At 35.4% G+C, this 12,338-nt stretch overlaps 1 protein-coding gene across 3 annotated transcripts in view; it reads right to left on the bottom strand.

Moving 5' to 3' along the window:
* Window positions 1–12,338, bottom strand: part of LOC111515225 (endothelin-converting enzyme 1) — a 40,159-nt gene that overhangs the window by 21,834 nt on the left and 5,987 nt on the right. For 2 of the 3 annotated variants that reach the window (XM_074181462.1, XM_074181460.1), the window contains exons 2-4: window positions 5,794–5,854; window positions 4,165–4,259; window positions 3,749–4,048 (exon numbers count right to left, since the gene is read on the bottom strand). In XM_074181462.1, coding sequence (XP_074037563.1) covers window positions 3,749–4,048; window positions 4,165–4,259; window positions 5,794–5,854 — 456 coding nt within the window. The remainder of the gene's footprint in view (window positions 1–3,748; window positions 4,049–4,164; window positions 4,260–5,793; window positions 5,855–12,338) is intronic. The other variant, XM_074181461.1, reaches the window with a different exon arrangement.

The following is a 12,338-nucleotide window of genomic DNA, read 5'->3' as shown; positions in this document are numbered from 1 at the left end:
TCAAAATAAGGGTACTTTACTCTTATCTCAAAATCAAATATTTGATGGCTCCTCGTATATAATGTGTTTTTTACTGTATTTCGTTGGTGCATTTTTAGTTTTAGGGGATGCACAAACTTTTATCACCAGTAACATTTTGTCGAAAAACCTTAATAAACAAGTTTCCCATATGGTGTATACTTTGGGGATGACACTGTATACTTAATACGATGCCGAAAACGACGAAGAAAAAATTTGAACGCATTAATTACAGAGGCTTGTATGACATTGGACATTAGCGATTTTTGATTTTTTTATGTTGGTGCACTCGTCTCGAATATATGTTCACAAATGTGTACCAAATTTAGTTTAAAAATGGAATTCAGTTCTCAAAAACACTTGAAATGTTGATATTGGCGTACGGTGATTGTACTCTGAGTCAGAAAAATGTTTACAAGTGGTACAAGTTTTTCACAGAAGCTCGAGAAGATGATGGGAATGACGAAGCTCGCCCTGCACGCCCCAGCACATCAACAACCGATGAAAATGTTGAGAAAGTGAAGAAAATTGTTATGGAGAATCGTCGAATCACTATAAAAGAAGTTGCTGAGGATGTCGACACATCAGATGGCTTATGCCACGCAATGTTTTAGAAAATTTTGGGCATAAAGCCTGTGGCCGCGAAGTTACTTCCAATATTGCTGAATTTTGGCCAAACAACACACGTCGAAAATAATACTACACTTTTAGAATATGATAGAAGTCTTATATTCGAATGTAATTATTCAATTCAATAATATTCTGGTATCTGAATAGATATTCACATTAATAATAGAATAATCGTTTAGCTCGGAACTCCCAAACATATAACGTACCTATTAAAAAAAACACACTTCAATATGAGATTTCATATTGTGACGCCCAAAGGTTCCAAACACAAAATTATCAACAAATCTCTGCTAGTCATCGATTGAAGGTTTATTCAAATTTTCCATGGAACTATAATAATTCATTCAATAATAAATGTTATATAGAAATTCAAAACGTTGATCTCAAGGATGGCAGATCAATTGTTGGGTAATCTACTGATTAGAAGTCTTTTATTCTGGGCACATTCTAATGAAGTTATTAGGTTAGAATCTATAAGGTATTGAGTTAATTCAATGTTAATAATTCATTCATTCAATAATAGTTTAATCTTTCATATATCTTCATATGATCTTTCATATATTACGTTGTGTGAACATTTATGATATCTTTTTCAATTCCATACAAATGTTTGAAGTACAAACTGAATTGGAAATGATGATTTTCTAGTAATTCAATATTCATATGTTTGAGAGTAGTCGTTTGTGATCTTTTTTTCCACTTTTAGCTTGTATCTGATACTGCACTCCTGTGCACAAGAGTTTACATTGAAGAAAATTTTCTTGAAAATGGCTTTAAAATCGGAGCCCAAACATCGAACACAAATTATAAGAAAGGAGTAAATTTTGGATGTTCACAATTCAGATCGAAACTAGACAGTTTTTCTCTGTAGGTCTGTAAGTAGGTTCCTGAATATTCTCTTGCAGAACTTTTGCAAACAAGTATCTAAATTGCAAAAAACCCTTTGAGATCTGTTCAATAAACGTTCAACAATAAAAAATATTCTTAGAAAGATATTTTTTGTGGATGATTAAATACTTCTTACAATGTTATCTGTAGGTAATTAAAAAATGCACAAATTCATTCTCTTTCTGTCACTCTTTCTGTCACGATTTGTTTTTGTTTTAATGCACGAAAATTATTTCTTACTGAATTTAAGAATAATCTAAATTTTTGTGTACTGAAAAAGTCTGTTTTTCATTAATAATATTCAAGACTTTATTTTTGCCTGAAAGATACCTCATCAATGTCTTGGAGCATAACTGTTTTCAGAACATGGGTATTTAAAAAAAAATATCGTACTGAATATTACCAATTACATCAAAAGCTGAGTTTCCAATACATTTTGTGAGAAACAGTTGACTTTCCCGTGGGTTGACCCTGTCCGGAAAGCCAATGTGGCCTTTCGGACGGAATCACCACACTCCTGGTCAGTGACAGAAATGAGTATGGTGAGGGGAACTAAAACCCCCCAAAAGCCTTTGCGAAACATGCCACCATGTACCAGCCTACCCAAGCTAAGATGTAAGGAATCGTGCAGACAGCTGAATTGCCGCAGGGTGATATGCGGGTTCGAACGATCCCCTTGGGGAACCGGGCAAAACTTCATTGTAACTAGCCTTCCTCTGGTAATGCGGGGCTTTGCTAGAGGTGACCAACTCTTCCCTTGCTACTCTTGGGAACACACATGAATGTAACTAAAACAGATCAAACAAAAACCAATCCCGAGGCTGGACAGAAGTGCTCACCTCAATCTATGGCGGTGGCTGGATATCAACAGAAAGGTCCACCCCAATCTACCACATAGTAGATCACCTCGTGACTAATACAAGGTAATCTCATTGCCGACTCTTCAGCCAAGGAAGCGGCTGGACTAAGAATTTTAGGACCCAGTGACACATACGGCCTGATGACTTCGACAATTACGGAACTAGCCAAATGTCACACCCATGCTCAATCCCTAAGGAGATGGAATGGAATCAAAGGATGCAATCTTGCCAGGATCACCTTGGACGACCCTGGAAAGCTGGCGCCGAAGAAATATCTGGCGATGGCCAGGAAAAATCTACGCTTAACAGTAGGATTTCTGACTGGCCACTGTCAACTAAGGAAACATCTCCATAATATGGGGCTAATGGACACACCTCTATGCAGGATGTGTGAACAGGAAGATGAAACTGCCAGGCATGTCCTATGCGAGTGTCTGGAGTTATCGTCAATAAGAGAGTGTGTGTTCGGCGAGTCTTGGCCTACACCTGCCGATATTAAAGAGATTTCTCCCAGTGACCTGTCCACCTTCCTGGGAAGGGCAGGATGGACGATGACCTAGGAGGACAACTTCTCGGGAGGATGTACAATGGTTCACATGTGGCCTAGAAGCTGTGGGCCCACACTCACCCTCCTTACTCTACAGATACAGATACAGTTGACTTTGTGTGACACAAAATATTGGGGTTTTAAATTTTTTCGGAAAATTCCAGGTTATGTAAAGAAATGGTTCATCTAAAAGTTTTAGATTTCCATATTCACTATAACTTTCACTTTTGCAATATCTAATTTCAATGGAAATGATGAAAAAATATTCCCATCCATCCCTCGTATCTTGGATTGACTTTAATTATATGCATAATATATTTTAAATCCTCTTATTGTTTTTATTCGGTTGCTAATATTTTTGCGATTTTAGCAAGCTTTTGCATTGGTCTATAAATAGTAAAATAAAGTGAACTAAATTGTGTTTCGATTTATATTTTGAGTAATTGAGTGAGGTTAGTTTACTGTTCCACACATTAAAAACCCACAGAGTGGTTACACTATTAATTCTTCTATACTATAATTTCAAAATAGTAGGCACTAAATTCTCAGAAATGACTGTTGTTTTTGCCTTAATCTGCCTCTGGCAGTGGCGTACGTAAATTATACCAAACAGATGAGTAAAAATGATGATAAAATAAATAGAATCACAACCTTGACAACAATGCAATAATGTTTCTGAGAATTTTGTGCCTACTATTATGGAATTGTACTACAGACAATGTTATAACTTCTACCATTCAACAAGGAAAAGAATCATTCACACTGAAACTACCAAAAATAAATAAGTACATAAATATTTACTTACCTACGTCCATACATGACTTGTAAAAATTTCTGCTTTTTTGCAATGCTTCTGGATCATCTGGTCCAGAGTTTTCTGTAGTCAATGCTTCCAATGAAGAGATCGCTATCCTCTCACTTATTGTAGTGAAACTAGAAAAGGAACTGAACCAGCCATGATTGGGGTGCTCTTCTGACCATTTTCCACAAGTGTACTCGTAAAAATTATCACAAGGATCCACAGTGGGATCCAGAGAAAATTTCAAATTCGTTGCAGTTTTCAAACATTCGTTAGATATGCAGATTTTTGGTTTTGAATTCGTATCTGCAATAAAGATTGTGTTGATTATTGTTTTGTTTTTTAAATCTCATAAGATCAACGGATAGTATCAAATTAATGTGAATTGACAATTTTTAAAACTGATTCTTGATTTTACTTACATAAAATGGCTAAAACTATTAATCCGATAAGGAATATTAAGGCTAATAATAATAGGAATATCGACAGTCTCTTGTAGAATGAAGGATTCTTGAATCTAAAAATAGTCAAATGAATCATTAGTGTATCATATTATCTAATATACAGGGTGTTTAATATTTCATGGTCCAAACTATTGGAGGTGATAAGTCATTTCTGATGAAAAAAGTCATATATAGTCTAATCAACAAGTTCAAAAACATGAAAAATAGAGATAAAGGTCATAAAAATAACAGGTTCCGTATAATTTTCATTTTCGCGATTTTTATGAAAAACGTTATTTACGCTACAAAAATGAATGAAAAAACACATAACATCGCAAAAACCTCAGGAAAACTTCAAAAAACGAAATAACTAAAAAAACGAATACACTGCACAAAACAAAAACAGACAACGAACCCAAAATAACAAAAAATTAAGAAAATGCAAAAAACCCGCGTGAATGCAAAAACTTAAAAGACACCAAAACCCACACAAAAAAACAACGCACACAAAAAACATAACGCCACAATACACAGAACACACAACAAACAGCAGAACCACACGATACTTAAAAAACGAAAAAACTTTCTAAAGCGCAAAAAACTCAAAATAACACACACACAACACAAAGCACACAACACACAACATAAAATTTCTATATCGTTTGCTAATTAAAGTAAGATTTTATTTCATGAGAAATTATTTAATGTTTAATCATGTTGTAATAATGGACTATGTTCGTTTAATTAATAACTGTTTTGAATAAGAACTTGCAGAGGAAAAATGCATAATGCGATTCAAAAAAGCATTTACAATGAATTCTCGAAATGTTCCCATGCATAAACTGCAGTCAATCAAAAACTCTGTGGATATTTCAAAAAGCTGACAGAACCCAGCAATTATTCTCAACTATTACATTCTCGTTCATAGAGACCTTCTTTTATGTAGCGACAAAGAAAAAATCAAGAGAATTGAGATCCGGGAATCGCACTGGCCAAGAGAGCATTCCACCCCTTCCTATCATTTTGTTTGACAAGTATCTGCTGAAAATTGACATACTTGGCGAGCAAAATATGGTCGAATGAACTGAAACCACATGTTACTGTTCATGTTTGAAGGACTCCTTCTAGCAAAGCTGTAAGATCGTTTTTCAAAAATCGTGAAAACTGTTGCCCTTTAATCTTCCAGATAGCTCAAGTGGAGTAATTGATTACTTTTCGTGTGTTTTCTAGTATCCAATAGTGTCAATTGTGTAATTATGATGCCCTGTTTGGAACCTTTGGTGTAGTAATGAATATTACTGGAGTTTTTTCCCAACACCAAATCGTTATTTTTTAGTTTTAATCTTCCTCTTAGAAGATGATCACTTGGTGATCGAAACACGTGTAATATTCAATTGGGTATGTTGAATATTCCTACAGTCCTTAATAAGTTCTCGAAGTTTTTCTTCATCTACCACTTTTCTCCCGTTGACATTTTTCCCATGTTGTTTATCACCTTTTTATGATGATATTTCAATTGAATATCAAATATTAACAAAAACAAGAGTCACCTAATTAAAATGTTTCAAAAATTCGTTTCTAAATTGATATATTTATTAATGTACTTACATTTTTCCTCTGGAATTAACCTCAACCAAGTTTTCTGTTTGGTTGCTTCTTGGTGGATATCCTGAAATAATGGTATGACTTGTAAATATCAAAATACGAAGGTGTAGAAAAACCGATTTCAAACTTTGAATTTTGTTTTTTCTTTCAAAATCTTTTTTGGACCTTCTACGCCTTCGTATCACGACTTTCAATGCGAATATAGTGAATGTGTTATTTTCAATAGCAATTTCATATCATTGTTCAACTCCACCTTTCCTATTTCCGTCCGTATTCAGGGTTTGTATGAGCGGTCACAAATTAGAGTATTCAGTTGTTTGGAAGGTATTTTTTGAACATCATATAATATGGTTATTTCTGTTTTTTTTGTGGCTAGTTTATTGAAACACAAAGTCCTAATTACGAATTATAAAACTTCAATAAAATAAAAAAATAACAAAATATTTCCTCATGCTTATAATTATTGCACTACCTCTTGGATTCATCTGAAATACGCTTCACCAACTGATTTATCTTCTTAGTCACGAATTAAAGTTATTTTCATGTTTTTTGCAACCCACATTTAATAACTATATTTCCTCCGTTGTAGTTTTTGATTGATGCGTCGAATGTAGAAAGTGTAGTTCAGAAAGTCGAGTTCCGTAATAGCAGTTTCTAAAATCATAATTCTGAAATCCATTAAACCCTATATTTGGAGAATAGTATTTGTTGAACAAATAATAAGGTTTTATGATGGTGTTCCCCAAGGATCCACATTGTCTCCAACCCCCTTTTTATTATATATTTATATCAATGACTAAACAAGAACAAACAAGAATCCAATATATTGCATTGCTGATGACAGCACACTTGTCTCGTCATTCCATTTGGATTCCAGGACATCAGCTGCAAATGTACATCTTCACCGGCAGCAGTAGGTTACAAATCTCAATAAGGATCTGGAGGTGATTTCGAATTGGGGTGAAATTAACCAAGTTCAATTCAATGCTACGAAAACCCAGACACCACTTTTCTCCAAAAAGATAAATGTCTCCGAACCGACGTTAAAATGGACACCAATATGTCTTGTCACAATCATGTCGCTGGAATTGCAAAGGCTGCTTCTCAAAAGTTTGAAACACGGTTCCGAACCAGAAAACTGTACACACCTCAGCAACTTTTGATGCTTTATACAGCTCAGATCAAACCTCCTTTGGGAAATTGTTCACAAGAATGGAGCTCCACCCTTAGAATATCCTGAAGCTGCTGGATTCCATCCAGGAAAGAGCCATGGCCTGATTGGAGGCATGAACATCATTTGCAATCTTGATAGCGTGGAACATCGAAGAAAGGTTGGAGATTTGTCTCCTTTCAATAGATACTTTCACGGGAGGTGTTAAAGTGACTGGGCACATTTCATTCCATCAAGAGCGGTACATATCAGAAATACGCGACGGACTGTGGCTGCTCATCGTTTTGAGGTTCAACTCAGTGCACATCGAACTTCACTGTTTAAGAACTCTTTCATTTGGAGAACTGCGTTCATGTGGAATATAAACTTCCTGAAGTTTATGAACTCAATCTCCAGCGATTCAAATCCAACGTGAATCACTACTTTCGCACAGGCACCGCTATTAGAGCACCTTGAGGAATTTCCTAGTTGTATTTTGTCTAATGATACTCCTGGTGATGAACCATTCAGTCACCGACTTCAGCCCACTCGACTCGAGGAAAGCGAAATTCAGGTGATAAGTCAAAGTATTCAATGTTGTCGCAGATCTCTGCGGCTTTTGTATGAGCCTTTTGCTGAACGGGTCCCAACTCGGTGTTGGGATCACCTTGTTCAGTGTCGGAAACTGAACCAAGTTCATCAGCTTCTCGGGCAGCTGCTTCAATTTCTGCTTTTTCATGGTCGCGGACCATGCAGAGGAGGGGATTTGAACTTCTGACGACTTTACAGGCTTCATCCAATACCATTCTGTCGTGTAGATATTTCAAACGCAAAAGTCTACTTCCTCCCTGTTATCGGGAGAAGTAAAACCATGGAACAGACGATTTGGAATGAAAATTCCTATGGAGATGCTACAATTTTCGGGTCTTCACGTCAAGTTGATACAGCTCCTCACGAGTCCACCTAACTACTCCAAACGAATAGAGTAAGATTGGAACGGCAAGCATATTTGCTGCAGCAACTTTGTTCTTTTCCAACAGTTCCAATGAACATATCTGTCGAAGTTTGTGTTGATACTTGTCGCGGAGAGAGTTCTTCACTGCTGTTATCTCTTCTGAGTGGCGTTGTTCCACTCCGAGGTAAGTATACGTCTCTCCAGCATCCAGATGGTTTAGGATGTCTTCATATTCGAGCTGCACATCCTCTCCGTAGTCCCCGCATCGTCCTCTTTTGATATGGACCATCATTTTTATCATTATTATGCTATTTTCTTCCAACTGATAATTGTAAAACTCCGTACCAGTTCCTAACTTGCTGGATTTAACATTTTTATCGGACATTTTTAGTATGGAACAATGAACAATATTTTTTTTTTAAAAGTAATACTTTCCAATTTTTTTGAAACAGTTTTTGTTTTTGACTTCTTTATTAAAATATAAAAATATCTTTGAAGAAAATTATAAATCATTTAAATATAAATTAAAATAATAAAGTGTTATCTGGAACTAGGATATTGGGATATTGAAATAGACATAAATAACTGTTCCGTTCTTAATTAATTTACAAAATTTATTAAGGATATGGAAACTCTTGACTCTATCTATGTTTCCTTTTGTAATTGTATTCACCATTACATAATAATTTTCTGTGTTAATTGTTCAGACATTTTTTAAAATGACATTTGTAAAATCATCGAAAGTATCGAAGTATCTACGGAAAAGCATTTGAAATGAATTTACTGAACTGTTCGGTAGAATAATTTGCTTTGATCTATAGACCTAATCAACCGATATTATCTAACTTCAATTTTTCTTTTGATGACGTTATTCTATAAAGCAAATTTGAAAACACATTTCATTCACATTTATAAATATGTCACTAGGTTTCTAATTTATGACTCACTTTCATGGATTCCTAGCATGTGATTCCATGAACTGAAATTAATAATTCATAACAATTTTTTTATGAGTGGAATGATGTGGTCAATGTCCTTTCCAATCGATGAATATATTATTGATTCTATAAAAAAAGTAAAAGGACGTCCTGTGAATTAGAATTGTTCTCTGCACGCATTCAGTACCTGATGACTTACTATCAATGTTACATATTTTTTCACAAATCATAACTCCGTGAATACGTTTCGTTAACCAAACTGACGTCATCATGAGATGCTGGTCTAAGATAAGATAAACTAAGAATAAAAGTAATCTAAACGTCGATTTGAAATCATTTTTTCATTTTTGTCACGTCATATCATCATGTCAAACTTATTAGTGAGTTTTAGAATGACTATGCGATATTAATTGCATCAAAGTTATATGACCGACTCCTGACGAACTTTTAATGAGATGACATGTATTCTGATTTACAGAAACTGCAATGAATTAAATCGTCTCTGAGATTTAAGAGCTGTCCGGGGTGTATCGAGTTTAACCTTGAAATATGGACAGCTATAGTTTGCTGTGTAGTGTTGATATACAGCGCTCTTGGTCTATCAGTGATATCAGATCCAGGTGCATTTTACAATTCAACCTAAAAAATTATGAGGCAATGAAAAGTATCCTATTACGAATTTAAAAATTTATTTTATCAGCAAGATTTATTCAAAGGATCGTATATTGCACAATCACGTGGAATGCTGATTTGATGTTCGTTGTTTTTATAAAAGGGGGTCATGAATAAACTTGTATCAAAGAATATAAAGTTTTTTGGAAATTGAAAGTACAGCGGTGTAGTGTACGAAAGTAAAACCATGCATATTAAGTAGTATTGCACATGTCATGAAGATAATGCATACATATATATTCACTATTATTTATAGTCGCTCATTCCATTTTCAGACAGTATGATGATTAAAATTCGTTCTAACGATTCACTACAGTTCAGAACGAATATACAGCAGTTACAGGAATTCTTTAGGTATATTAGTACTCAAAAACTGTTTTTTTAATGATACATAAAACTCTTACAGCATAATTATTATCAACCTTTATGTAATCCTTGCCATTTCTAACAGGGATATTGGAAAAATTTAGTAACCATGCTCTAAAGAAAAAACAACTCCAAGACCACACCCTTGTAGGTCCAACGTAAGTGGGTCAATTCGACCCTCCTCTGTAACCCGCGAGGGTTTATTGTATTTCACAGTTATTCAAATTTTACCAAAAAAATTCAGCTTTTTGATGGAGCCGTTCAAGTTTGGTCACTCAGAAAAAAATCTGATCCGGTCAGCAGAACGGCAGGCATCGAGTTTGTCCTCTACTACCAGAGCCATAATTTCTTTGTGAAAAATAATGCACTTGAAGGTTCACAGACCATGGTACATTTTCCTCAATGAGGACCTGATCGTTGGTCAGTCTGTTATTACCGTCGTCAGGTAGGTGAGCAACACAAATCTGTGTTTTGGATAGTTGGTCTCCTGTTTGCGCATTTCAGGAAGATGATTTCTCGTGGTTGCAGGGTTCTTAATACACCAATCAGCCAAGTGACGCTCTACAGATCCTCTTAGGTAACCATAACAATGAAGACCGAAATGTGCAGCTAATGGCATAACAAAGAGATTCCAGTAGATTGTATCTGCAGCTGTAGCCTGATTTCAAGTTGAAGTCACCATACTGTTAGAGTTACAGATTTTTTGAATGAAGCTATGGCGGTAAGGTTGACTGATGACAATATGCCTTGGGTACCGGTTCCTTTGGTTGAGGCACAGCACTGTTGGCCTTATCGAAATAGTCGTGCATAGCGCAACTTCGAGAGAGAAGTATTCATAGGTATTTGGGAGACATTCCTCGCATTTAGAGTTATCGGTAAACTCAATGTGACACTCGTGCTTTCTGATGATAACGAACGTAGATATTTGCTACTCGTTACTTCGTATGTAATAGACAATTATTATTAGTTTGGCTGCTTGCTTGGTGGCTGGGTACTGCTAGGTATGCTAAATTTATATCCCCTTTCAGGTTTTTCTCTTGTTGAAGTACCTACACACTCTCCGGTGGTTTTTGTTGCTGACTACGTCCCATCCGAACCTATTTGCTTCCCCCCTGAGCCCCTAGACTCTATTTTGTTACGACTCTTTGATAATATTCATCTGCAACCTCCTATCTTGCCCTCTTTTTGCGAGTGATAATGTGATTTTTGTAATTCTTAAATCACAAGTAACTACTAGAGATTGAATCAAATCAGATCCCAAAAGCGTCGATTTCGTGAAACAATATCACAGAGCGTTGTTTCTGTGTCACAAATCTCATCTGTGAACTTACCTGGATTAAATGCAACGTTTGTACTGAGGTTCTCTTAACTGAAACAATCTTACGAATAACAAGGAAGCGCACAACGACCTCTCTAGTGAGAAAGCATCCATAGGATCGTCAAAAAACTTTAACCCCACGCATCAAATACTACTAAATCAGATTCAAAACCACACAGCGCTGTTCCAATGTAGGTGCTAAAAGGAATGAAGATGCAGACAAAAAAAAATGATAGCAACAAAATGAAACAGAAAGAAGAGAGGAACATAATGGAAATCCCCAAAAGAAAAACAGATGATCAAAAAATGAAGTAAACAACTACAGAAACGTATGTTTGCAATCACAACTAGCAAAAATAATTGATTATAGCTACTATATGAGATTGAGTAAATTTACTGAACATCACAAATTTATTCCTGATTGCCAGCACGGCTTTGGGCATAAAAGATCAAGATCTACTGCGATAAATGAACTCTGTGATCACATAAATATGAACCTAGTTATTACAAATAAAACAGTCTTCATGATCTTCCAACAAAAAATACTTTATATGATTACAGTCCCCTCATAAGAGTCGATCATAAATCTATACAGCAGGTCAGTCATATTGAATACTTAGGACTTACAATTAACCAAAAATTGACTTGGGAAGTACATGTAGAAAATCTCACCTCAAAAATGAGTAGCTTGTGTTTTGTAATGAGGAATTCTTTCATTGCAGGTACTCAAACTGATGTATTTTGGACTCCTACAGTCTGCAATGTCTTATGGGCTGGTTTTTTGGGGAAATTCTGCATATATGACAAAAGTATTCACTGTGCAAAAAAGGATAATGAAATGTATGGCAGGCCTACGTCATAGAGCTAAGTACTAGAGCTAAGTAAGAGTAATGAACTGCGATTACCCTATTCTCAACTGGCTCTTGGTCAGGGATCCTCAAGTTATCAGGGTATTATCTGCTATAATAGAGCACTTCAGCTATTTGGAAACATATGTAGTTTCACTGAATTCCAAAGTGATTTACTTGACTACCTTACAAAAAATGCATTTTATTCTACTGAAGAATTTCTACAACCCTAGGTATTATTATATAATTTCTTTATTTTTCTTGTACACTGCATAACATCCGGAGGAGATTTTACTCTTAA

The sequence above is a fragment of the Leptinotarsa decemlineata genome, unplaced genomic scaffold (genome assembly GCF_025532065.1).
Source record: "Leptinotarsa decemlineata unplaced genomic scaffold, Ldec_3_MD MMD2_tig00026314_RagTag_RagTag, whole genome shotgun sequence".
Lineage (NCBI taxonomy): Eukaryota > Metazoa > Arthropoda > Insecta > Coleoptera > Chrysomelidae > Leptinotarsa > Leptinotarsa decemlineata.
The sequence above is the reverse complement of the archived record's forward strand: the minus strand, read 5'-3'. Positions and strand labels throughout refer to the sequence as shown.